The sequence below is a fragment of the Schistocerca nitens genome, chromosome 8, assembly GCF_023898315.1.
Source record: "Schistocerca nitens isolate TAMUIC-IGC-003100 chromosome 8, iqSchNite1.1, whole genome shotgun sequence".
Taxonomy (NCBI): domain Eukaryota; kingdom Metazoa; phylum Arthropoda; class Insecta; order Orthoptera; family Acrididae; genus Schistocerca; species Schistocerca nitens.
In genome coordinates this window covers 35,096,587-35,121,889 of record NC_064621.1, presented here as the reverse complement: position 1 = coordinate 35,121,889, position 25,303 = coordinate 35,096,587, and the positions used below count along the sequence as shown (strand labels likewise).

General features: G+C 43.0%; 1 protein-coding gene across 1 annotated transcript in view; it reads left to right on the top strand.

The window, feature by feature from the left end:
- Positions 1 to 14,130: 14,130 nt before the first annotated feature.
- LOC126199213 (myrosinase 1-like) overlaps positions 14,131 to 25,303 on the top strand; it is a 91,589-nt gene continuing 80,416 nt past the window's right edge. The window contains exon 1 of the mRNA XM_049935992.1: positions 14,131 to 14,300. Within this exon, the coding sequence (XP_049791949.1) occupies positions 14,165 to 14,300 (136 nt within the window). The 5' untranslated portion in view covers positions 14,131 to 14,164. The remainder of the gene's footprint in view (positions 14,301 to 25,303) is intronic.

The following is a 25,303-nucleotide window of genomic DNA, read 5'->3' as shown; positions in this document are numbered from 1 at the left end:
GCATCGCCTGGGACCGTCAACACCGACATTGGACTGTTGATGACTGGAAACGTGTTATAAAAACGTAGGCTTCCGCGACCGGTGTCATAGTGATTAAAATTCTTCTGGGTAATATGCCGCGTCATTGCTAAATTACAACAATAATAAACTAAAACCGACGTTTCGGCCGAATTGCAACGGCCTTCCTCAGGACACGACTGGTTTTGCATGGGGATGGTTGCTTCCATTTATTACAGACTATCGATGTCTGACGTCACTTTTGTAAAACTTTTAATTGGCCCTCTAATATGATTGGCTAGTTATGACGTCAGGCAAGATCGAAGGAAAGAGGCTATTCGTGGATGTCCATGTCGTCAACGATTGGTAGCTGTCCGCCAATCAGCGTTCGGCTTCTGGTCGGCAAGTTATCCTCCTTGTGTGCGCGGAAGTGGACTGACAGTTGCTCTACAGCTGTTTGTGCAGATACGTCCATGTCCCGTGTAGCTTCTGCCCCGCGGCAGCTCGCGGCCCGTTGGACTGGGATGGCCGGCAGCCAAGACGCCGGGAGTTTGTAGCCATCTCCTCTGTTGATGTGACTGGCTCTGAGCACTATGGGACTTAACATCTATGGTCATCAGTCCCCTAGAACTTAGAACTACTTAAACCTAACTAAGAACATCACACAACACCCAGTCATCACGAGGCAGAGAAAATCCCTGACCCCGCCGGGACTCTGTTGATGTTGTCAGACTGTTTAATAATTTCGATCGCCTCCCGTATTTTGCGTTCTCGCATCTATAATTCTTTCGCCAGTACTCGGGCTTCATGGAACCTGATAGGTTGTCCAAAGTGACGGTGGTGTTCCGGTATCGCAGATTCATCATGTTGTGGAAATCGTACGTAGCGTTCGTGTTCTGCTACTCGTAAGCTTACAGGTCTCGCTGTTCCTCCTATGTAGGCAGCTCCGCACTCAGACCGTAGTTTGTAAACACCTGCAGTGTTAAGAACGTTGACTACATCCTAGGTAGAACCTATCATTTCGTGGATCCTGTCACTGCTTCGAAAAATCGGTTTGAAACCTGGTCGGCGGAGAACGTTGGCTAGCCGTTCACTGACGCCTTTTACATATGGTAAGTGTACCAGTGGAAGCTTCCCTTCTTTGCCTTCTTCTCGTGTTCTGCTCCCTTTGGTTTTAGCTACCTTTCTTATGATGTTGTCATCATAGCCGTTGGCACGAAACGTGTGTTGTAGCTCCTTTAATTCTTCATTTCTAAACATTCTGCATAGTGTCTGTTTGTTCTATATCGTGTCTCCCTACCACTTTCGCGCTATGACGCTCTGAGCGTGTTTTTTAGGGAATTGACTAGTTTGAACCTGGGACCTGTTGCTGGTAAGGAGACGCCAGACCACACATGACATGTAGTATTCAGAAGAGGTCAGTGAGACTAGCGATGATATAACCAAATACTTAATGATTTCAGCATCAGCTCCACTGCACTCCCTGTAAAAGAATCTTAATACTAACTAAATTTAGTGGAGGGGGTTCAAGGCTTTCCTATTTTTAGTTAGCTGGTAAAATAACGTCGAAAAAGCAGTTACGTTTACCATTGGAAATTTTATTCTACTCACAAAACGTTGTTTATAAATTACACTATTGATAAAAGGAAATGTTTTAATACTGGATGGTAAAAACCGACTGCGTTCAACAAAAGTGTGAACGAATATTCCCTGAATGGGTTTCCAAGTTCCACAATGGATCGAAGGATGACCTATGCCATATCACATCTATAATCTAGGTTTAAATTAAGTTTCACATAAGAGAAAACTATCAAAATGGTCTACAGTGACCCTCAATTATCTTTAATTACTTATCTAACTTGTCGTAAATTACAGTGGCTGATGTGGCTTCTCAATAACTATATAACAGAAAAATCATTGCGTTTCAGATCTTTACTTCAAGTGGCAAATCTGAACACCATGAGCTTTAATTGACGATCTACACCAGTATTACGCAGAAAAGGGATGTAACAGATGAGACTTCTGCAGTTCTGAGTGAAGCTTTATGCGCTGTTATGCGGCATCGCGTGCGTTCATTACCTCGTCGGTGTTCGTCAGGGGGCAGCGGGCAGCACAGCTCCTCTCATCTCGCCGTCTCGGAAGGAACTCTTCTTTTTCCTAACTTCTCCTTACTACCATTTACCGAAGTTGGTTAAAAAAAAACTATCTGGCTGTGTTTTCATCTGACCAATCAGGGTCTCAATGTTAACCTTAAGCTCCGCCTACAAAAATTCTGTATATCCAATGAGAAACGTTATACTTTTCGTGGTGGGGCAATGTTTTTAAAGTTTGCAACGTAACAGAGACGCGAAAAAGTCTCACGCTAAAACTTGCAGCTGGTGTGGTCCTTTTAGCGTAATCGTAAGACCTATACTGTTCTTTTGGAGGGCTCTATCTTTTAACATGGGCTGGGGGGTGGTCCTAACGTAACAGAGAGGCGAAAAAGTCTCACGCTAAAACTTGCGGGTGGTGTGGCCCTTTTTGTGTTATCGTAAGATCTATACTGTTCTTCTGGAGGGCTCTAGCTTTTAACATGGGATGGGGGGGTGGTCCTAACGTAACAGATACGCTAAAAAAGTCTCACGCTAAAAACTTGCGGGTGGTGTGGTCCTAGCGGTTAGCTGGCGACGTGGGTGTCCGTCCGTCCCTTATCGTAGGGCCTTCCAGCTTAACACGGTTCTGCTCTCGGCTTCTGTTCTCGTTTCTCCCCTCGGAACTGCGTCTGTCCCACGGTGGGAAGGTATGACATGCATTTAGGCATTCTTGTGTTAGTCTGTGGTATTCCATTTGTTCACTCGTTACTCGTATTACTTTGGTTAATTTAATGTCACGATTTATTCGGAGCTATGTGACATACTACTGGATTTGCTTATCATGTCAGGGTTTTCATGGAAGGTGTTGGATTTGCCTGACACCTTACATATCACCACTCTTTGAACTTAATTTTTGCACTTGTTAGGCAATGATTGAATCGTTGTCTGAGTCAGTCAAAAATTATTTCTTTATCTAAATTTTGTTGCCTACTGTTCAGCCACGTTATTCTGGTTCTATGCTAGTTTGTATTACTAATTTATATTTTTATATTCTTCCAAATTATTCTCAAAAATGACAAGAGAAGAATATTTTTACTCTATTATTAATTTTTAATTATTTTCTTTCTTTATTTAAGTGTGTAGTTTCTTTTTTAAGAAGTTTGTTATCGAAAGTGAGGAGTCTTTCATATCGATTTTCTTAGAAGTATATTTTTTTTATAAATGTAGCTATTAAGTAAAATCTATTCCTAACACATTTTCTAAATATCATGTACAAGTAAAATTTTTTGTTTCTAGACACTCATTTCAACATTGTTACACTAACAAATAAGAATTATTTCCAAGAATTGCTATGGCAAAAAAAATATACATACACAAGTATTGAGATATTATCCTAACAAATGGTACAAATGTTAAAAAAAAGGGAAAACATCCAACAAGATAATTTTTTATTCTTTGTTTTTATAAGGAGAAAATAAGTATAATATAGTTATTCATTTATTTTTATGAGGAGAAAATAAGTGGCATATACTTTTATTGTTTACTATGCCTTACTTTTGTTCTTTATATACTGTCCATTTCAGAACTAATGACTTATTTTTATCGATAGTCTATTTTTTTGCTTAAGTCCATAGTCAATGACTGTTATTTTGTAGTTTATTAGCTGTCTGGTGTGCTTAACTTATTTAGTTTTTCACACGTTTCTTTTGCACAATTCCTACATCACATAATTTGATTTCACACATTCACACAATCCTATGAATGTTTAAGCATGAGGTTGGCGAATGTTTTTGCACGAAGGTGGTGGACTTGAGCGAGATGGATGTGGGCAAGTATTTGATGTACAGCTTCGTTCGTCATTCCTTGTTGGCTTTGCAAGTGTCTGTTGCTGTTGTGGAGATCCCATAATGGAATGGAGCTGTGAGTGCAGAATCTCGTGGTTTACTGGCTTTGTATGTGTGAAAGTCATCGTTATGTATCGCTGAAAGCGGTAGTTTTTCGTTGTAATACTTCGCAGACGACTAGTTTACAGTAGGACAGGGATTTGGGAAGATATGTCGTCTATTCTTCACCCATCTTCTTTCTTGGTCTCAATCTTGCGAATCTTCAACTTCTGTTCATCCTGCTTTTTCTCTGCTTCTTACTTGATTCTTGGTTCTTCTCTGGGCAGGATATGGAAATATTTATTGATAACTAGTCGCTTTGAAGTTCTCCTCCTAGTAACAGTTTGATAAATGGACATGTCGTTTCTACTTTGTGGACGTTTTCATTTTCATGCATCAGCGTGCTGTTTAATAGTGGTAGTGTGACTTTTACACATATTTTTAGCCAGTGGTGGTTTGCCCAAGCCGTCTTCTCGTCGGGACGTTTTTTGCTCGCTCCACTGAGTGGGGGCACTCGGAGACCCTTCCGGCGTTCGGCGTTCCGTGTGCCGTCGCGTCTCTGCAGGGTTCTGTCACTGTGCGGCTCCGTGTTCCGTCTCAGCAGCAGGGTTCCACCTAGCGGTCAAATTTATTGCCCACTTCAGTTACAAGGGCCTTCTGTTGGCCTCGCTGTCCTTTCCCTTCTCTCGACGCTTCTGCCTTGTAGGAATCGTGTCTTGCTAATTACGTCCTTTTCTTTCTTGATATTTCTCACGTTGCAACTTGGGGGTCATTGCATCTCGTCCTTGCTGGAGTTTTTACAATGGTTCTTACAAAAAGTTTTACTTATAGTCATCTAAAATATGTCTAGTACCTACATTATTTTGCGCCTTTTTAAAAACTTTACAAATTTCGGCGCCCTTTCCATGTTACAATTCTAAGATATTTTGAGTCTTAACTTATACAAGAAACCTCAAATTCGTTTTTTATTTTTATTTTGTGTCGTGGTGTATAGCATTTTAGTATTTCATGCTGTTAAACTATCTACGCTTTATCCCTTCACCTTAATCTAAGGTACTATTGATGTTATTTTTGTTTTTGTTTTTATTGAAACTACTTTCTTTTTCCCACCTTTCTCTCTCTTCATTCTTCTTTCTCCTGACGATCTTATCTGCAACATAATCTTGAAATATTGTGCTGATTATTTACCAGTAATAAAATTAATCTTCAAACTTGTACTGAAAGTGTTTAATACTGCCAGTCTTAGGTAAAAATACCTCTGCTTTATCTCGTAAAATACCCTCTAATTCTCTTTTACTGTGTTCCGAAATACCTTGAACTTCTTGCAATTATTTTGTCGATTTCTTTATGGACTTCTAACATGAGTTGAGGCGATTCCTCCTTTTGTGCATACCATTCTAATTCTTCATCCTCTTTTTCTCGCATCATTCTTAATTGTTTGTTTATAACTGGTATTTCCTCTAATTTTAGCTTTTGCTCAAAGAGAAGTGTGACATTCCCGAATGTTACGCTACCTTTCCCCATATCTATTATTGCTCGTCTCTCATTTAAAAACTCTGCACCTATAATAAAATCTACAGTTAGTTTTGGTATAATCACGAAGTTGGCTTCGATCTTTTGACCTTGGCACGAAAGAGGTAACATTTACGCGCTGTATCTGCTGCTTGTCTAGTAATTACGTTTATCTGCTTCTCTAGTTTCTTGACTTCTCCCTGGGTGTTATTACGTAATGTTTTGATCTCGTCCTGAATGTCATTACGCAATGTTTGTACGTCCACTTGTACCTTGTCAATGTCTGTTCTCAACTGATTGTGACCTGTTATTAAGTTTCCTATCACTTCTCGAGATTCTTTTGCCTCGTCTTCAATATGACATAGGTGTAACTGAAATTTTTGTTTTGTTCTTTAATCTCACGCATTTGTCTCGTGGTTTCTGCATTCTGAATTTGAATTTGGTTCGCTATGCCTTTATTTTGCCTTGTCATGGTTTCCGTAATTTGTTGTAATAATTCTGGCAGATTGGTGGGTCCTATTGCATTTTCTTCCGGCGTCCTACACTCTGTGTTTTCGCCCAAGTGTTGGTTTGCAACCGATTGCATTGAACTGTGCTGTGACACGTTTCTGCTCGCATTCCTCGTACTCTGTGGTGAGGAAGCTCTGATTACTTGTACTATGGGTTCTATGTATTCAAGAAGTTAGAATCCTCATCGACTGTCTCTCTACTTTCCTGCTCCTCTGTCGTATGCTGACTTATGTTTCCTATGCCTTGACGTACATTATCCTCGTTATGGTGCGTTATCTGTCCTATTTCTCGCGATACTGCATCGTCTGTTGTACTGTATTCTCTGTCCATTTTCATGCTGGGTCTCTACCTCAGTTCGGTCAAGGTCTCGATCTGCCATTGCTAATCTTTCCGAATCCCTTATTTTCTGTTTTAAAAGCAATTCACGCGCCCTACTTCACGTCAACATGCGCTCATATGATCTCACGCTTTTCATAAACTTTTTACACACACGACTTGACACTACCAAGACTGACAATCCATTCACTTACTTGTTGGGTCAGAACCAGCTTGTCAACGATGCATCCGCCACCTTTGCGCTTGCATTGGAGAGAAAACTTAATTCTAACAATATTAAAATTCATAACTTAATTATGCTATTCTCTGCCAGACTCACTTTCTATTGAATACTTTTACTATCTATCGCCGCAGCTACTGTTCCCGACTATTTATAACTTCACGGAAAAAAATTTTTTACAAAAATTTTTCAACAGGATATTTTTCTGACCTACTTAGGCATGTGGTCGTCCTTCAATCATGGTATTTTACCATCCTGGCAGGGTCGCCATTTTGTAAACATTCTGCATGGTGTGTGTTTGTTCTATATCATGTCTCCCTACCACTTTCGCACAATGACACTCTGAGCGTGTTTTTTAGGGAATTGACTAGTTTGAACCTGGGACCTGTTGCTGGTAAGGAGACGCCAGACCACACATGACATGTAGTATTCAGAAGAGGTCAGCGAGACTAGCGATGATATAACTAAATACTTAATGATTTCAGCGTCAGTTCCACTGCACTCCCTGTAAAAGAATCTTAATACTAACTAAATTTAGTGGAAGGGGTTCAATGCTTTCCTATTTTTAGTTAGCTGGTAAAATAACGTCGAAAAAGCAGTTACGTTTACCATTGGAAATTTTATTCTACTCACAAAACGTTGTTTATAAATTACACTATTGATAAAAGGAAATGTTTTAATACTGGATGGTAAAAACCGACTGCGTTCAACAAAAGTGTGAACGAATATTCCCTGAATGGGTTTCCAAGTTCCACAAAGGATCGAAGGATGACCTATGCCATATCACATCTATAATCTAGGTTTAAATTAAGTTTCCCATAAGAGAAAACTATCAAAATGGTCTACAGTGACCCTCAATTATCTTTAATTACTTATCTAACTTGTCGTAAATTACAGTGGCTGATGTGGCTTCTCAATAACTATATAACAGAAAAATCATTGCGTTTCAGATCTTTACTTCAAGTGGCAAATCTGAACACCATGAGCTTTAATTGACGATCGACACCAGTATTACGCAGAAAAGGGATGTAACAGATGAGACTTCTGCAGTTCTGAGTGAAGCTTTATGCGCTGTTATGCGGCATCGCGTGCGTTCATTACCTTGTCGGTGTTCGTCAGGGGGCGGTGGACAGCACAGCTCCGCTCACCTCGCCGTCTCGGAAGGAACTCTTCTTTTTCCTAACTTCTCCTTTCTACCATTTACCGAAGTTGGTTTAAAAAAAAAACTATCTGGCTGTGTTTTCATCTGACCAATCAGGGTCTCAATGTTAACCTTAAGCTCTGCCTACAAAAATTATGTTTATCCAATGAGAAACGTTATACTTTTCGTGGTGGGGCAATGTTTTTAAAGTTTGCAACGTAACAGAGACGCGAAAAAGTCTCACGCTAAAACTTGCAGCTGGTGTGGTCCTTTTAGCGTAATCGTAAGACCTATACTGTTCTTCTGGAGGGCTCTATCTTTTAACATGGGCTGGGGGGTGGTCCTAACGTAACAGAGAGGCGAAAAAGTCTCACGCTAAAACTTGCGGGTGGTGTGGCCCTTTTTGTGTTATCGTAAGATCTATACTGTTCTTCCTGAGGGCTCTAGCTTTTAACATGGGCTGGGGGATGGTCCTAACGTAACAGAGAGGCGAAAAAAGTCTCACGCTAAAAACTTGCGGGTGGTGTGGTCGTAGCGGTTAGCTGGCGACGTGGGTGTCCGTCCGTTATCGTAGGGCCTTCCAGCTTAACACGGTTCTGCTCTCGGCTTCTGTTCTCGTTTCTCCCCTCGGAACTGCGTCTGTCCCACGGTGGGAGGGTATGACATGCATTTAGGCATTCTTGTGTTAGTCTGTGGTATTCCATTTGCTCACTCGTTACTCGTATTACTTTGGTTAATTTAATGTCACGATTTATTCGGAGCTATGTGACATACTACTGGATTTGCTTATCATGTCAGGGTTTTCATGGAAGGTGTTGGATTTGCCTGACACCTTATACTTTGATGCTATTTCCATCGCTTATCCGGTAGGCTCGGGCAGTTAACGTATGCAGGAGAGAATACTTTTGAGCTGGATGGTGGTGGCTCTCTGCGTGCAGGTACCGATTAGTGTGCGTTGGTTTCCGGTACACTTTGTGTCCCAGTTTACCTTCGGCAGCTCTGTATACTTCCACGTCCAGAAATGTGTGAACTTTATATTTTTGTGCAGCCTATTTAAGTGCTGGAGGAAGTTTCACAATTCCACTTCACCGTGAGGCCAGATAACGAATGTGTAGTCCACATATCGTAGCCCTCAACTGGGACGTAAGTATTACGGATTTATGGGTAGCCCTGCAAGATTCATGGTGTCTCAAAAAGAATACTTGTCTTATGTCTTGTGCCCGTCGTTGATACATATACACATGGTTATCTGTGAACTTATACAAGAAACTATCTCTCCCTCGTGTGGATATGAAGCTATGAACTCACAGTGAGCATTCACCGTTGCATCGACATACATCTAACGAATTATAGATTGCGTCCATCTTTCACATGACTGCAGATTTGTAGTACATACTTGGTTGCAACAAATGCTGCTCTAGTAAGATGCGCATCTCAAGCACTTTGGAGAAACCGTGGTTCAAAATTTTTGCAGCCCGTTGAGTAACAATGGGAACGCCAGCCATTATTTTGAGGCATTAGCGCACACGATCAAAAATTTCCTGAAGCGACTGCAGGCCGTCTCTATATTTTCACAGGGCCAAAGAGAAATATTGGCTAAATGGTTCAAATGGCTCTGAGCACTATAAAAAACTTAACATTGAGGTCATCAGTCTCCTATAACTTAGAACTACTTAAACCTAACTAACCTAAGGACATCACACACATCCATGCCCGAGGCAGGATTCGAACCTGCGACCGTAGCGGTCGCGCGATTCCAGACTGAAGCGCCTAGAACCGCTCGGCCGACAGTATGGTTGTTGACAGCCGTCTAGCCGACTGCGCTTTAGTCGCTGTTCGAAGGCTGTCGCTTTCGATCAGTGTTGAACAGTGCTATGGCCAGTGGAAGCTACTGTCGTCCGACCATGGATGTGGGTTCTTTGAGTGTTCTGGGGGAATGCTCATCAAACTAAAACACATAAAATGTTAGTTCACCTTGTTACATTAATGAATACAAGATTTACTTAACTTTGCCACAGTTCCTCGCCAGAGGACTGTGTGATAATTTACAAGTTTCATTGAGTGTGAAAGCATCACCTGTTACACAGATTAACAAAGTGTTCTCTTGCAGTACAAAATGCAACATTTACAAAAGTACATTGCTTCGGAAACTTCAGCTGTCACCGTCCTACACGATGATGTTGATTGCTGAAGCTGAGGTGACGTACCGGGGCAGAGCTCCTCCGTGCTCAGCACGAGAGCGCTGCTGTTGCTGAGGTGGGAGCTGTAGTCCTCTCCAGCTCCTCCCACATGTCGCTGCGGACATCAACAAGCCCTCGCTAACCTCCGTTGTATCGGTATGCGTTGCCAACTTCTGTTGTGGCACCGCGATCTCTGGAGGATACCACAAACAGAAGCGCAAGACTTCGAACCGCTATTTCTAGAAAACTAATGGGAAGCTATCGTTCTAGATCAGCATTTGTTACATCTATGTATCTGCTACAATCCTGCGAAAGATGAGCAAAACCTTTCCGCATCCTAGCGCCGTAGCGACTGAGAGGCTGCCCTCTATTGTAGCCATGCCAGCAGCCCATAGCCCACGCGCGGATTGAAGTCCCTCAGGCTTTACTGTCACCTATTATGTTTACGATTCCATTGCCCGCAAATGCGCAACATTCATTCTGCTCTGCGTCTACATTTGGCGGTGGTTTTATTGATGCAGCTATCCTACGCTGAGGGAATGGTAGAGGTGGTTCACAAAGTAAAACGGTTTGGTGTCAGTCTGTTTGAATCATTCTGATCCATCATAACAAATGTAATGTATTGCGATTACATAGAAAGAAGGATCTTTTACTGTATGATTATATGATAGCGGAACAAACACTGGTAGCAGTTACTTCTGTAAAATATCTGGGAGTACGCGTACGGAACGATTTGAAGTGGAATGATGATATAAAATTAATTGTTGGTAAGGCGGGTGCCAGGTTAAGATTCATTTGTTCATGAGACCCAGAAAATATTATATACAGGCTCCCAGGTAGATGCCATTTTCCTTGACTTCCGGAAGGCGTTCGATACAGTTCCGCACTGTTGCCTGATAAACAAAGTAAGAGCCTACGGAATATCAGACCAGCTGTGTGACTGGATTGAAGAGTTTTTAGCAAACAGAACACAGCATGTTGTTCTCAATGGAGAGATGTCTACAGACGTTAAAGTAACCTCTGGCGTGCCACAGGGGAGTGTTATGAGACCACTGCTTTTCACAATGTATATAAATGACCTAGTAGACAGTGTCAGAAGTTCCATGCGGCTTTTCACGAATGATGCTGTAGTATACAGAGAAGTTGCAGTATTAGAAAATTGCAGAGAAATGCAGGAAGATCTGCAGCGGATAGGCACTTGGTGCAGGGAGTGGCAACTGACCCTTAACATAGACAAATGTAATGTAATGCGAATACATAGAAAGAAGGATCCTTTATTGTATGATTATATGACAGCGGAGGAAACACTGGTAGCAGTTACTTCTGTAAAATATCTGGGAGTACGCGTACGGAACGATTTGAAGTGGAATGATGATATAAAATTAATTGTTGGTAAGGCGGGTGCCAGGTTAAGATTCATTTGTTCATGACACCCAGAAAATATTATATACAGGCTCCCAGTTAGATGCCATTTTCCTTGACTTCCGGAAGGCGTTCGATACAGTTCCGCACAGTTTCCTAACGTTACTCCTCGTCTGCGTTGCACAGTAAAACTGATATACACCACTGGCCATTAAAATTGTTACACTACGAAGATGACGTGCTACAGACGCGAAATTTAACCGGCAGGAAGAAGATGCTGTGATATGCAAATGATTAGCTTTTCAGAGCATTCACACAAGGTTGGGGCCTGTGGCGACATCTGCAACGTGCTGACATGAGGAAAGTTTCCAACCGATTTCTCATACACAAACAGCAGTTGACCGGCGTTGCCTGGTGAAACGTTATTGTGATGCCTCGTGTAAGGAGGAAAAATACGTACCATTACGTTTCCCACTTAGATAAAGGTCGGATTGTAGCCTATCGCGATTGCGGTTTATCGTATCGCGACACTACTGCTCGCGTTGATTGAGATCCAATGACTGTTAGCAGAATATGGAATCGGTGGGTTCAGGAGGGTAATACGGAGAGCTGCGCTGGATCTCAACAGCCTCGTATCACTATCAGTCGAGATGACACGCATCTTATCCGCAAGGCTGTAACGGATCGTGCAGCCACGTCTCGATCCCTGGGTCAACAGATGAGGACGTTTACAAGACAACAACCATCTGCACGAACAGTTGGACGACGTTTGCAGCAGCATGGACTATCAGCTCGGAGACCATGGCTGCGGTTACCCTTGACGCTGCATCACAGACAGGAGCGCCTGCGATGGTGTACTCAACGACGAACCTGGGTGCGCGAATGGCAAAACGTCATTTTTTCGGATGAATGCAGGCTCTGTTTACAGCATCATGATGGTTGCATCCGTGTTTGGCGACATCGCGGTGAACGCACATTGGAAGCGTGTATTCCTTATCGCCATACTGGCGTATCACCCGGCGTGATGGTATGGGGTGCCATTAGTTACACGTCTCGGTCGCCTCTTGTTCGCACTGACGGCACTTTGAACAGTGGACGTTACCCTTCATTCGATCCCTGCGAAACCCTACATTTCAGCAGGATAATGCACGACCGCATGTTGCAGGTCCTGTATGGGCCTTTCTGGATAACCTGCCCCGATCAGCAAATTCTCCAGATCTCTCACCAATTGTAAACGTCTAGTCAATGGTGGCCGAGCAACTGGCTCGTCACAATATGCCAGTCACTACTCTTGATGAGCTGTGGTATCGTGTTGAAGCTGCATGGGCAGCTGTACCTGTACACGCCATCCAAGCTCTGTTTGACTCAATGCCCAGGCGTATCAAGGCCGTTATTACGGCCAGAGGTGGTTGTTCTGGGTACTGATTTCTCAGGATCTATGCACCCAAATTGTGTGAAAATGTAATCACATGGTCCGCAGCTCGTGGTCGTGCGGTAGCGGTCTCGCTTCCCACGTCCGGGTTCCCGGGTTCGATTCCCGGCGGGGTCAGAGATTTTCTCTACCTCGTGATGACTGGGTGTTGTGTGATGGCCTTAGGTTAGTTAGGTTTAAGTAGTTCTAAGTTCTAGGGGACTGATGACCATAGATGTTTAGTCCCATAGTGCTCAGAGCCATTTGAACCATTTTTGTAATCACATGTCAGTTCTAGTATAATATATTTGTCCAATGAATACCCGTTTATCATCTGCATTTCTTCTTGGTGTAGCAATTTTAATGGCCAGTAGTGTAAGTATGTAAATTTATTAAGGTTTGCTCGGTGATGTGTTTTCCTACGCAAGAGCCAAATGTCGACAACCTCTGAGAAGTGGCAGATACGTGACACAAAGACCTCATCTTGTTAAGGTGCTGAAATCTAACGCACATTGAGAGCGCCACGTCAGAAGACAGAAATAGATAAGATTACACTCATAAGGAAAGACTTGTCAGTCATTAACGAAACGGAGTACAGAGTTCACTCGAAGAAATTTTAAATGTCTCGAAACTGCGGACTTCAAACCGTTTTAGGTTGCAGTATTATCCATTGTCTACGTGCCATTAGTCAGTTCTTGTGCGTCTCTGGAGCGGAATTTTTAACCTCCTTATATATGATATATATGACTAGTACATTTTTGTGTTCATTTTTGTAATGGACACAGAGTTGATGATGCTACAACTGTTTAGGCCCAAAGATAATATGGTTTTACGAACTTTCGGACCTGAACAACGTCACAGAATTGCTTAGGCTTGGGAATAATTGAGGTTTAGCCTCTTATTCTGTATCTATTCCCATAATACGCTTGAGTGCGTATCTACATTTCCTGTAGCCGTTCTCAAACTGATTTTTCGTTCACTCTGAAATGTGACTGGAAGACGTCAGAAGATGTGCATTATTTGAGGTAGAAAGGAAAGAGTCTGCCTGTCACCATATTTACTTTGTATGTAATTATAGTTTCACGACTTAGGAAGGGGGTCAGGCTGAAGTGAAACACTTCTGTGGCATTTGCATAAGAAATTACTTTACAAATCTTGGAAAGTAAAATTAAGTAGTCAACTGTACCAAAGGCTTTGCAGAAATCTCAGATATACATCCTATTCTGGACTTGCAACTACATCTGTAACAGCATTAACCACGGTCACTTTCCTGATCTATAAGCGATTTTCATGCTTCGCTGTACTGGTTTTTGCCCTCTTTCCGTCCTTGGTAATCGACAAATCACACCTCACCACGTACCGAAAATCTTTTCAAAAGCGAGAACGACTTGATATCGCTATTGCCAGATTAGAATCAGCGATAACCTTCACGTATTACTTTGTTTGTCCACCGCATAAAGATGCTGAGTAATATTGTGGAGTATCACAGAACGTATATATACGGAATCCAATTACCGCGTTTAATTGTTGTCCGTACACAATGTTGACGCCGATTCTGTTGGCAGCCCTGCTCGGTGTCGCTACGGCACAAACAGCTGTTAACCAGTTCCCGGAAGGTTTCCTTTTGGGGACCGCCACGGCGTCCTACCAGATCGAGGGAGCGTGGAATGAGGATGGTGAGTTCATGCCCGCAAAACCATCTGCTCTGTTCGCAGACGTTCAAAGTGTATTGCGCGCATTTTCGAAAAACGTATCTATGGTAACTGATTTGCGTCATCTCAACTTTTCTTCTGAAATACAGTGCTTACTTTAACTACATCATACACTACTGGCCATTAAAATTGCTACACCACGAAGATGACGTGCTACAGACGCGAAATTTAACCGACAGGAAGGAGATGCTGTGATATGCAAATGATTAGCTTTTCAGAGCGTTTACACAAGGTTGGCGCCGGTGGCGACACCTACAACGTGCTGACATGAGGAAAGTTGCCAACCGATTCGTCATACACAAACAGCAGTTGACCGGCGTTGCCTGGTGAAACGTTGTTGTCATGCCTCGTGTAAGGAGGAGAAATGCCTACCATCACCAACTTTTGTTGTCCTGTCCTCCTCAGTTGCGCGTAATACTACGGTATATAATTATAATTTTCACTTATTGACCCCCCTCCAAAAAATAAAAAAATAAAAAAAATAAAAAATAAATAAATAAATAAATAAAAAATAAAAAATTACATAACACCAAAATACAGACAGACACACACACACAGCACAAAAAAATACATATCACACCAAAACACACACACACATGCACAGGACAAAAACAAAAATAAATAAATAAATACAATAAAATTAAATTAAATTAATACCACACCAAAAAACACTCACACACTCACACACACACACACACACACACACACACACACAAACGCACACACAAATGCATACACGAACAGACCACAGATACTTCAATAGTTACACTCATAAGTTTGGCAGTAATATTCGATCTATGGCAAAAACATTTGACAGTCGGCAACAGAAACCAAAACATTGCATTAAAACAAGCGTTCAGTGCATAGTGCTGTGGAATGTGGAAAAAACAGCAAATTGGCTCTCATAGGAAGAAGAACAACACCAAAAATGCAACAGGAGCGTAATATGTAAGAAACTGTCTACGCAACCTGTAAGTACAGTTCAAAACATTACTACTTAATAGGAAATACCAACCACAAGAACTGTTTATAACCTATAGGCACAGTGACAAAAATGTAAATAAAATAGCTAACATATGTACATATTCCAGGCCACTGATGATGCCTTGCAGAAAATAAAGGCGAAACGCGTATGGCACTAAAATTGTGTTTTATTCAGTTGCTGTCAGACGGTCCATAAGTGAAAATTATCAATATACCGTAGCCTACCTTCACGTTTCCGACTTTGATAAAGGTCGGATTGTAGCCTATCGCGATTGCGGTTTATCGTATCGCGACATTGCTGCCACTTCTCGATCCCTGCGTCAAGAGATGAGGACGTTTTCAAGAGAACAATCATCTGCACGAACAGTTCGACGACGTTTGCAGCAGCATGAACTATCAGGTCGGAGACCATGGCTGCGGTTACCCTTGACGCTGCATCACAGACAGGAGCGCCTGCGATGATGTACTCAACGACGAACCTGGGTGCACGAATGGCAAAACGTCATTTTTTTCGGATGAATGCATGTTCTTTTTACAGCACCATGATGGTCACATCCGTGTTTGGCGACATCGCGGTGAGCGCACATTGGAAGCTTGTATTCGTCATCGCCATACTGGCGTATCACCCGGCGTGATGGTATGGGGTGCCACTAGTTACACGTCTCGGTACCTCTTGTTCGCATTGACGGCACTTTGAACAGTGGACGTTACATTTCAGATGTGTTACGACCCGTGGCTCTACCCTTCATTCGATCCCTACGAAACCCTACATTTCAGCACGAAAATGCACGACCGCATGTTGCAGGTCCTGTATGGGCCTTTCTGGATAATCTGCCCTGGCCAGCAAATTCTCCAGATCTCTCACCAATTGTAAACGTCTATTCAATGGTGGCCGAGCAACTTGCTCGTCACAATAAGCCAGTCACTACTCTTGATGAACTGTTGTATCGTTTTGTAGCTGCATGGGCAGCTGTACCTGTACACGCCATCCAAGCTCTGTTTGACTCAATGCCCAGACGTATCAAAGCCGTTATTACGGCCAGAGGTGCTGATTTCTCAGGTTCTATGCACCCAAATTGTGTGAAAATGTAATCACATGTCAGTTCTAGTATAATATATTTGTCCAATGAATACCCGTTTGTTGTTGTGGTGGTCTTCAGTCCTGAGACTGGTTTGATGCAGCTCTCCATGCTACTCTATCCTGTACAAGTTTCTTCATCTCCCAGTAGCTACTGCAACCTACATCCTTTTGAATCTGATTATTATATTCATCTCTTGGTCTCCCTCTACGATTTTTACCCTCCATGCTGCCCTCCAATGCTAAATTTGTGATCCCTTGATGCCTCAGAACATGTCCTACCAACCGGTCCCTTCTTCTCGTCAAGTTGTGCCACAAACTCCTCTTCTCCCCAATTCTATTCAATACCTCCTCATTAGTTATGTGATCTACCCATTTAATCTTCAGCATTCTTCTGTAGCACCAAATTTCGAAAGCTTCTATTCTCTTCCTGTCCAAACTATTTATCGTCCATGTTTCACTTCCATACATGGCTACACTCCAAACAAATATTTTCAGAAACGACTTCCTGACACTTAAATCTATACTCGATGTTAACAAATTTCTCTTCTTTCTGAAGAATACCCGTTTATCATCTGCATTTCTTCTTGGTATAGCAATTTTAGTGCCCAGTAGTGTAATACGCAATCTCAGAATTCAAATCGCAGGTTATTTGTACGGTCTACTTGTTCTACAAGTACCTTAGTTAAGATTCTTTCCTACCCATGTGTCTTATTTTCGCGTCATTTGAATTCTTGTCTAAATTGTGGTTATCAGAAGCGTGCGCCTTCCCAAATTAGTAATAATCGATTAGAAACATGCAACAGATGGCATCAACGAACGAACTTGGCATACAATCACAGTCAGACAACACAGTCTTGAAAAATATGAATCTAGGTGACAAAATTGGCTTGGAATCAAATCCTATAATTGCAGAATGAATTTTCTATCTTCAGCGAAGTGTACACTGGTTTGAAACTCTCTGGCAGATTAAATTTGTGTGCCGGGCGACGGGGTCTCGAACTAGGGACATCTGCCTGTGCTCTCCTACACTATAAACTTCACCTAAGTTCCCCTGCACAACTTGCGATGCTACCGCTCCAGATATAAAGGATGCTGCGGAGAAACGGCTTAGCCACTGCGAGGTGAACAATGAAGTTTGTAGAGTGAAAGGGAGGCGCCGGCGGAACTAAAGCTGTGAGTGCCGCGTGGGCAGCTCCGTCGGTGGAGCACTTCTCCAGAATACGCAAAGTGGCCACGTTCGAGTCCCGGTTCGGCGCATACTTTTAATCATCCAACAAAAAGTACAGATGTGTACACAATACTACTACGTAAACTTTCTTACTGCATTTTCACTTTATCAGTTAAATTTTCATTCTTAAATATTGATTTTTCTTTCTTAAAGTACTTTCATCTAGTTTCCCTGAACTGCAACCTGACAAGTTTTTAACAGAAAACAAAAATCATATTCTTCCACATGACTTAACAATGAGTGAATAAAACTATAGTAACGAAACCAGAATGTATGTAATTTTATATAAATGTTTCTAACGCACAGATTTCCTGGACATACGACAAATTGTCTTACAGTACATATTTATGTTGATCGATGTGTGCTTTACGTATAGGATCTGTCTCCATACTTAATAACAAGGTTCATGATATATTCTTCACTGTTATTATCTATTTTTAAAGGTTCAGTTTATCTTTTCCACTCTTTCCCATTTTCTGTTTCCCCAATAATTTGAAAGGCCAAAAGCTGGGTCGTAATTAAATAAACAACAATACAGTCAAATGGCGGTGTGTTTATTTAAAAATTATTTTATGACTGTCAGATTAAAACCGTGTGCCGGACCGAGACTCGAACTCGGGACCTTTGCATTTCACGGGCAAGTGCTCTACCATCTGTTCTACCCAAGCACTACTCACGCCCCGTCCTCACAGCTTTACTTCTGAGTGAAAATCTCATTCTGGAAGCATCCGCGAGGCTGTGGCTAAGCCATATCTCCGCAATATCCTTTCTTTCAGGAGTGCTAGTTCTGCAAGGATCGCAGGAGGGCTTCTGTTAAGTTTGGAAAGTAGGAGACGAGGTACTGGCAGAAGTAAAGCTGTGAGAATGGGGCGCGAGTCGTGCTTGGGTAGCTCAGATGGTGGAGCACTTTCCCGCGAAGGACAAAGGTCCCGAGTTCAAGTCTCGATTGGGCACACAGTTTTAATCTACCAGGAAGTTTCATATCAACGCACACTCCGCTGCAGAGTGAAAATCTCATTCTACTGTATGACTGCTGTTCAGCAACATCAAAAATTTTATAATAAGAGATTGCGTGGATGTACGGTCACATCCTCTCACTACATGGACTGCATGGGACTGCTGCGTACTGTGGCACCAAGTAGCATTACCGCAGCCGACTACGTGATAGGAGCCTAGCTCATGTGATAACAACCCTAGCTGGAGCGAGTGCGTATGTTTCCGGCTCATCTGTATCGGTATCGTTGATCTTGTTGCTTTTTTGGGTGTACGGGCGCTCAGCTGACAGCTTATGAGCGCCCTAACAAATATTAAAAGAAACGACTATGGGTAAAAGGGCTAAAAACGTTGGCACACTCAGTCACTCCCATGTCACTCGCGTCGAGCCACACAATCACTCCACACCACAGGTCGTAAAAGATAGGAGAAATAGTGAACGGTGCTACAGCAGAGATAAAAACAGAAGTAAAGCGACAGAGGAGCTAAAACATCAGCGGACATCTCCCTGAAACGTTTGGAAAGAAGCTGGACAGATCGCAGAACTTTGAAACTCTAACCACATTCGTTTCAATGTCACTTAAAAGAGATGGTATATCTGCCAGCAAACCTGCCGCTGCCCTCTAGTCTGTGATGCGCAGTGACCTGTAGGCCGCAAGCTGCATGTACTAGAGAGCCCTGTCGCCAGAGCAAGAAGAAATGTCAGAGGACTGCAGCCTGTGCGAAGACGAGTAGGGAGGACCTCATCCCGCCTTCGTGGCTGAGAGGTACGCCACAGCTGCGTAGTCAGCTTCACGGGGCACAGCTTTTGATACGTCACTTCCAGCCAATCTTCCACCCAGAGGCACATGACTCTGTACCTCAACAGCGAAGTGATACCATGCAGAGGGATAGGACACTGAAATAACTATCGCGACTGCCTCCTTGGCTGTTACATCCATCCTTTCATTCCCCACAATACTCGTGTGCTCTGATACATATCAGAGGGACACCGCCTTCCCCAGCAGTTGTATTTGGAGGAGGACCTCTTCAATATTATGGACTATTTTATCTGCTGAGCACAAGCATTGTAGAGAGTGAAGGGCACTCAGAGAAATTTAGCGTTTGACGCACGTCTCAGCTGCTGCAATGCCCGCAAGATGTTGAGGACACGATAATGGGAGCAGGCCAACCAACGGAGTACCTCTGTTTCGTTCCAAATGGTTCAAATGGCTCTGAGCACTATGGGACTCAACTGCTGTGGTCATTAGTCCCCTAGAACTTAGAACTACTTAAACCTAACTAACCTAAGGACAACACACACATCCATGCCCGAGGCAGCATTCGAACCTGCGACCGTAGCAGTCGCACGGTTCCTGACTGCGCGCCTAGAACCGCGAGACCACCGCGGCCGGCGTTTCGTTCCATCCGTAAACTACACGGCTGTGGAGTAAAATAACCTTTAAGAAATGCAAGAGTGCAATGTCTCCCGCTTCTTTTTTTTTTTTTTTTTTTTTTTTGGTCATCAGTCTATTGACTGGTTTGATGCGGCCTGCCACGAATTCCTTTCCTGTGCTAACCTCTTCATCTCAGAGTAGCAATTGCAACCTACGTCCTCAATTATTGGCTTGACGTATTCCAATCTCTGTCTTCCTCTACAGTTTTAGCCCTCTACAGCTCCCTCTAATACACTGGAAGTCATTCCCTCATGTCTTAGCAGATGTCCTATCATCCTGTCCCTTCTCCTTATCAGTGTTTTCCACATATTCCTTTCCTCTCCGATTCTGCGTAGAACCTCCTCATTCCTTACCTTATCAGTCCACCTAATTTTCAACATTCGTCTATAGCACCACATCTCAAATGCTTCGATTCTCTTCTGTTCCGGTTTTCCCACAGTCCATGTTTCACTACCATACAATGCTGTACTCCAGACGTACATCCTCAGAAATTTCTTCCTCAAATTAAGGCCGGTATTTGATATTAGTAGACTTCGCTTGGCCAGAAATGCCTTTTTTGCCATAACGAGTCTGCTTTTGATGTCCTCCTTGCTCCGTCCGTCATTGGTTATTTTACTGCCTAGGTAGCAGAATTCCTTAATTTCATTGACTTCGTGACCATCAATCCTAATGTTAAGTTTCTCGCTGTTCTCGTTTCTACTACTTCTCATTACCTTCGTCTTTCTCCGATTTACTCTCAAACCATACTGTGTACTCATTAGACTGTTCATTCCGTTCAGCAGATCATTTAATTCTTCTTCACTTTCACTCAGGATAGCAATGTCATCAGCGAATCGTATCATTGATATCCTTTCACCTTGTATTTTAATTCCACTCCTGAACCTTTCTTTTATTTCCATCATTGCTTCCTCGATGTACAGATTGAAGAGTAGGGGCGAAAGGCTACAGCCTTGTCTTACACCCTTCTTAATACGAGCACTTCGTTCTTGATCGTCCACTCTTATTATTCCCTCTTGGTTGTTGTACATATTGTATATGACCCGTCTCTCCCTATAGCTTACCCCTACTTTTTTCAGAATCTCGAACAGCTTGCACCATTTTATATTGTCGAACGCTTTTTCCAGGTCGACAAATCCTATGAAAGTGTCTTGATTTTTCTTTAGTCTTGCTTCCATTATTAGCCGTAACGTCAGAATTGCCTCTCTCGTCCCTTTACTTTTCCTAAAGCCAAACTAATCGTCACCTAGCGCATTCTCAATTTTCTTTTCCATTCTTCTGTATATTATTCTTGTAAGCAGCTTCGATGCATGAGCTGTTAAGCTGATTGTGCGATAATTCTCGCACTTGTCAGCTCTTGCCGTTTTCGGAATTGTGTGGATGATGCTTTTCCGAAAGTCAGATGGTATGTCGCCAGACTCATATATTCTACACACCAATGTGAATAGTCGTTTTGTTGCCACTTCCCCTAATGATTTTAGAAATTCTGATGGAATGTTATCTATCCCTTCTGCCTTATTTGATCGTAAGTCCTCCAAAGCTCTTTTAAATTCCGATTCTAATACTGGATCCCCTATCTCTTCTAAATCGACTCCTGTTTCTTCTTCTGTCACATCAGACAAATCTTCACCCTCATAGAGGCTTTCAATGTATTCTTTCCACCTATCTGCTCTCTCCTCTACATTTAACAGTGGAATTCCCGTTGCACTCTTAATGTTACCACCGTTGCTTTTAATGTCACCAAAGGTTGTTTTGACTTTCCTGTATGCTGAGCCTGTCCTTCCGACAATCATATCTTTTTCGATGTCTTCACATTTTTCCTGCGGCCATTTCGTCTTAGCTTCCCTGCACTTCCTATTTATTTCATTCCTCAGCGACTTTTATTTCTGTATTCCTGATTTTCCCGGAACATGTTTGTACTTCCTCCTTTCATCAATCAACTGAAGTATTTCTTCTGTTACCCACGGTATCTTCGCAGCTACCTTCTTTATACCTATGTTTTCCTTCCCAACTTTTGTGATGTACTGCATTAAATCCAAAATTACTCTGGGGCTCTGCAGTAACCAGGGTGGCAGGCAGTTACAACATTGGATTTCGGGTTGTACATGTTGCACACCAAGTGACTCTAGTACATGTTGCTCGTGGACCCCAAATGGCGTTGTTGCTTGTGGACGATTGGAGAACAGCCGTTCCAGAGGTGGACGAGCAACAGGGCGGTATACAGGTGAAGTCCGAGCTGCGAGGAACCTACATGCCTGAAGCAGTATCAGGTGCCTCCACAGGATGGTGAATGGTGGTTCCCCTGCGTCTGCACAGAGACCATGGATGGGGCTGATCCTGTAAGAACTGGTGGTCAGCCTAATCTCCTCATGATGGATAGCGTCAATAATCTTTACATAGGAAGGCCTCGCTGACCCGTACACTGTGCACCCATAGTCTGGTTGCAAACACGTGAAAGCCCTACAAAACTGGAGCAGATGTGCCCTGTCTGCTCCCCAAAAGCTATAGCTAAGGCAGTCTATGATATTCAGTGCCTTCTGTGTTCTGGCTTACAGGTCTCGGAGGTGTACTGCACTAAATCCACAATAGGTCGAAGTGGGAAACGAGGCCCAGCGACCACGCTGAGTGTAGAATGGTATCTTTCACATGAAAGTCAGGTAAATTAAAAATACGACGGGAATAATTAAAATGAACAAGAACACACTTATCTGCAGAAAACTGTAAACCTATCTTTACAGCCCACTCCTCTTACCTCTGCACTGTCAGCTGCAACTGACGGCTAGCAGTTGCAAGACTGCAGGAGGAACAGAAAAACAAAATCGTCCACAAATAATAAACATTGTACAGGTCCCTGTAAAGTAGGCATGATACTATTTATGGCTATGGCAAATCGGGTAACACTTAAAACACTGCCCTGAGGGGCACCATTCTCTGGCTCAAAATGATTCGACAGCGTTCCACCAACGTGGAATGTAAAAAACTGCTCAGACTGGAAAGACGATATCGAGATGGGTAGGTGGCCAAGAAATCCTAACTGATGAAGTTGCTCTAGAATACTATGTCTTCCAGTAGTATCGTACGCCTTACTGATGTCAAAGATATTGGCATAGGAAAGCCTGCTGAACAGCCGCCTCCAGCTTGGTCAGGTTGTCGACAGTGGACCGGAGTCTCCGGAATCCACAATAAGGAGTTGCCTGGTATCCAACAACCAGACCAAACGACGGTTAACCATTCACTTTAGGGTCTTTCCGACACAGCTCGTTAAGTGATACTCTCGTAACTACTGGCACATGTGCGGTCCTTCCATAGTTTGAGGAGAGGTGTCAAAAATAACTATCTCCACGAGTTAGGGAACTTACCTGTCGGCCATGTCAAATTAAAACATGCGAGAACGATTTTCTTTGATCCTGTAGGTAAATGTCGAAGCATGCATTACCGGACTTGGTCGTGACCGGGTGCAGTATCACGAGTCTCAGACAGTGTCGATTCCAGCTCCCACACGGAGAACGGGCCGTTGTAAGATTCAGGATTGTTGGCTCTGAAGTCCAACTTGCCCCTCTCCACAGTTGCATGGTGTTATGTATGAGGCGGAACTACGGGCCTCATGGAAGAAGGGTGACCCGTCTGAGTCACACAATTTGACTCTTAGTCTGATCACAAGATGTGGCCATTAATTGCACGCGTTGATCACGTAGGCTGACGTGAGTATCAATGAACTATACTTCACGGGATTTATCTGGAACATCTTAGGCGATTAGAAAGTTAGTAGACAGGAATACAACTAAATACTTAGCATTAATTCAGCTTCAGCGGTGAACGTCGATCTTGACTTTGTACAATAATATTTACAAGTGCAGTTATAGACTGAACTGCGAATACTTCTTTACAATTCTCATTGCTTCACTCATATAGATAAATTGTCAATCCATAAACTGTACGTGGCACCGGGCTAGCTCGTAGCTACTGACTTAGCTGAAGGCTATGCTAACTAGCGTCTCTGCAAATGACATCTCTGAAGCAATAACAAGTGAACCATTCCTATTAAAGTCGGCTGTAGAACTGGTCAGTGCGCTAGCTTTTCTCGTAAAACCAGCCGTATGGCGGCGCTCGGTCTGCTAGCGTCGACAGTGGCGACTCGCGGGTCCGATGTGTACTGACGGACCGCGGCCGATTTGAAGCCTACAACATAGCAAGTGTGGTGCCTTGCGGTGACACCACACATGGTATTGGCGAATCACTAGATCCTGGCTGACATTGGCAGTAGTCGCTGTAAAATTCTCTGCCATCGGCTGACCGGTGTCTCTGGGCGTTGTGGCAACAATGGCTCCATCTGATGTTCTTGAGAGGGCTATGGGCTCTGAAAAAACTGCAGCTTGACAAGTGCACTGACAAACATAGGTAGAGGTACTAGAGCTGACACTAGGAACCTCTGTTTGTGTAGAAGCGTTGGCTGTCGAAATAGGCTTTTTAATGGCGGAAGGAAAAAGATGTAGTGAATGTGGGAGGCTCAATGGCCTTATACATCTTCTTGGTCTTATCATACAGGATGCGTTTCGATGTTGTAATCTCCTGTGTCTTCCTTCTTCAAGAAACACACTGCAGTCCCTACTCCAGCAGGGTGATCACAAGAGCAAGTTACATACTTCGGAGAGAAGCATCCAGCTCCATCATGGGCGCCCTTGCCTCTTTTTCACCAAGTGGCTACAGCCTTTCATTCTAACGTGTGCCAGAGCTCTTGCTTTTAAAACAGTGCACTGGTCTCGGGGCAAAGAGCCATACGCTTAGGTTAGTTTCGTGCTATTCAGTGTAACGATGAGGGAGTCAGATTATACGAGCTCCCCATACATCATTTTCATATATTTTGCACATCAACGATCTGTTCATGCGCCCACTCATTCTTCGGTTCCTTCTTAGGAATGTCAAACAGATCTCTATGTGACGCAGCACCTTCGCTATAGATCAAGGTGTTGTGGGGCTCCGTTTCTAAGGCATATCCCCCAAGGCTTTCAGCTTTCCATAGATTCATTACTTGTTGTGAACTAACAGTTTCAAACAACATTGTTTCGTTAGACACTAGCTAGACTAATTTCAGAGTATTTGCGATGTTCTCTAAACTTTTTTGAACATAAGAAAGCGAAACGTTGTCACTGCTGCCCTCTTTTCGCTTCGCAATCGAACATACATTCTGAACAGCAGGATGCCTTCTGTTACTATGTACGGAAGAACTCTGTATAGTCTCTGAGTCAAG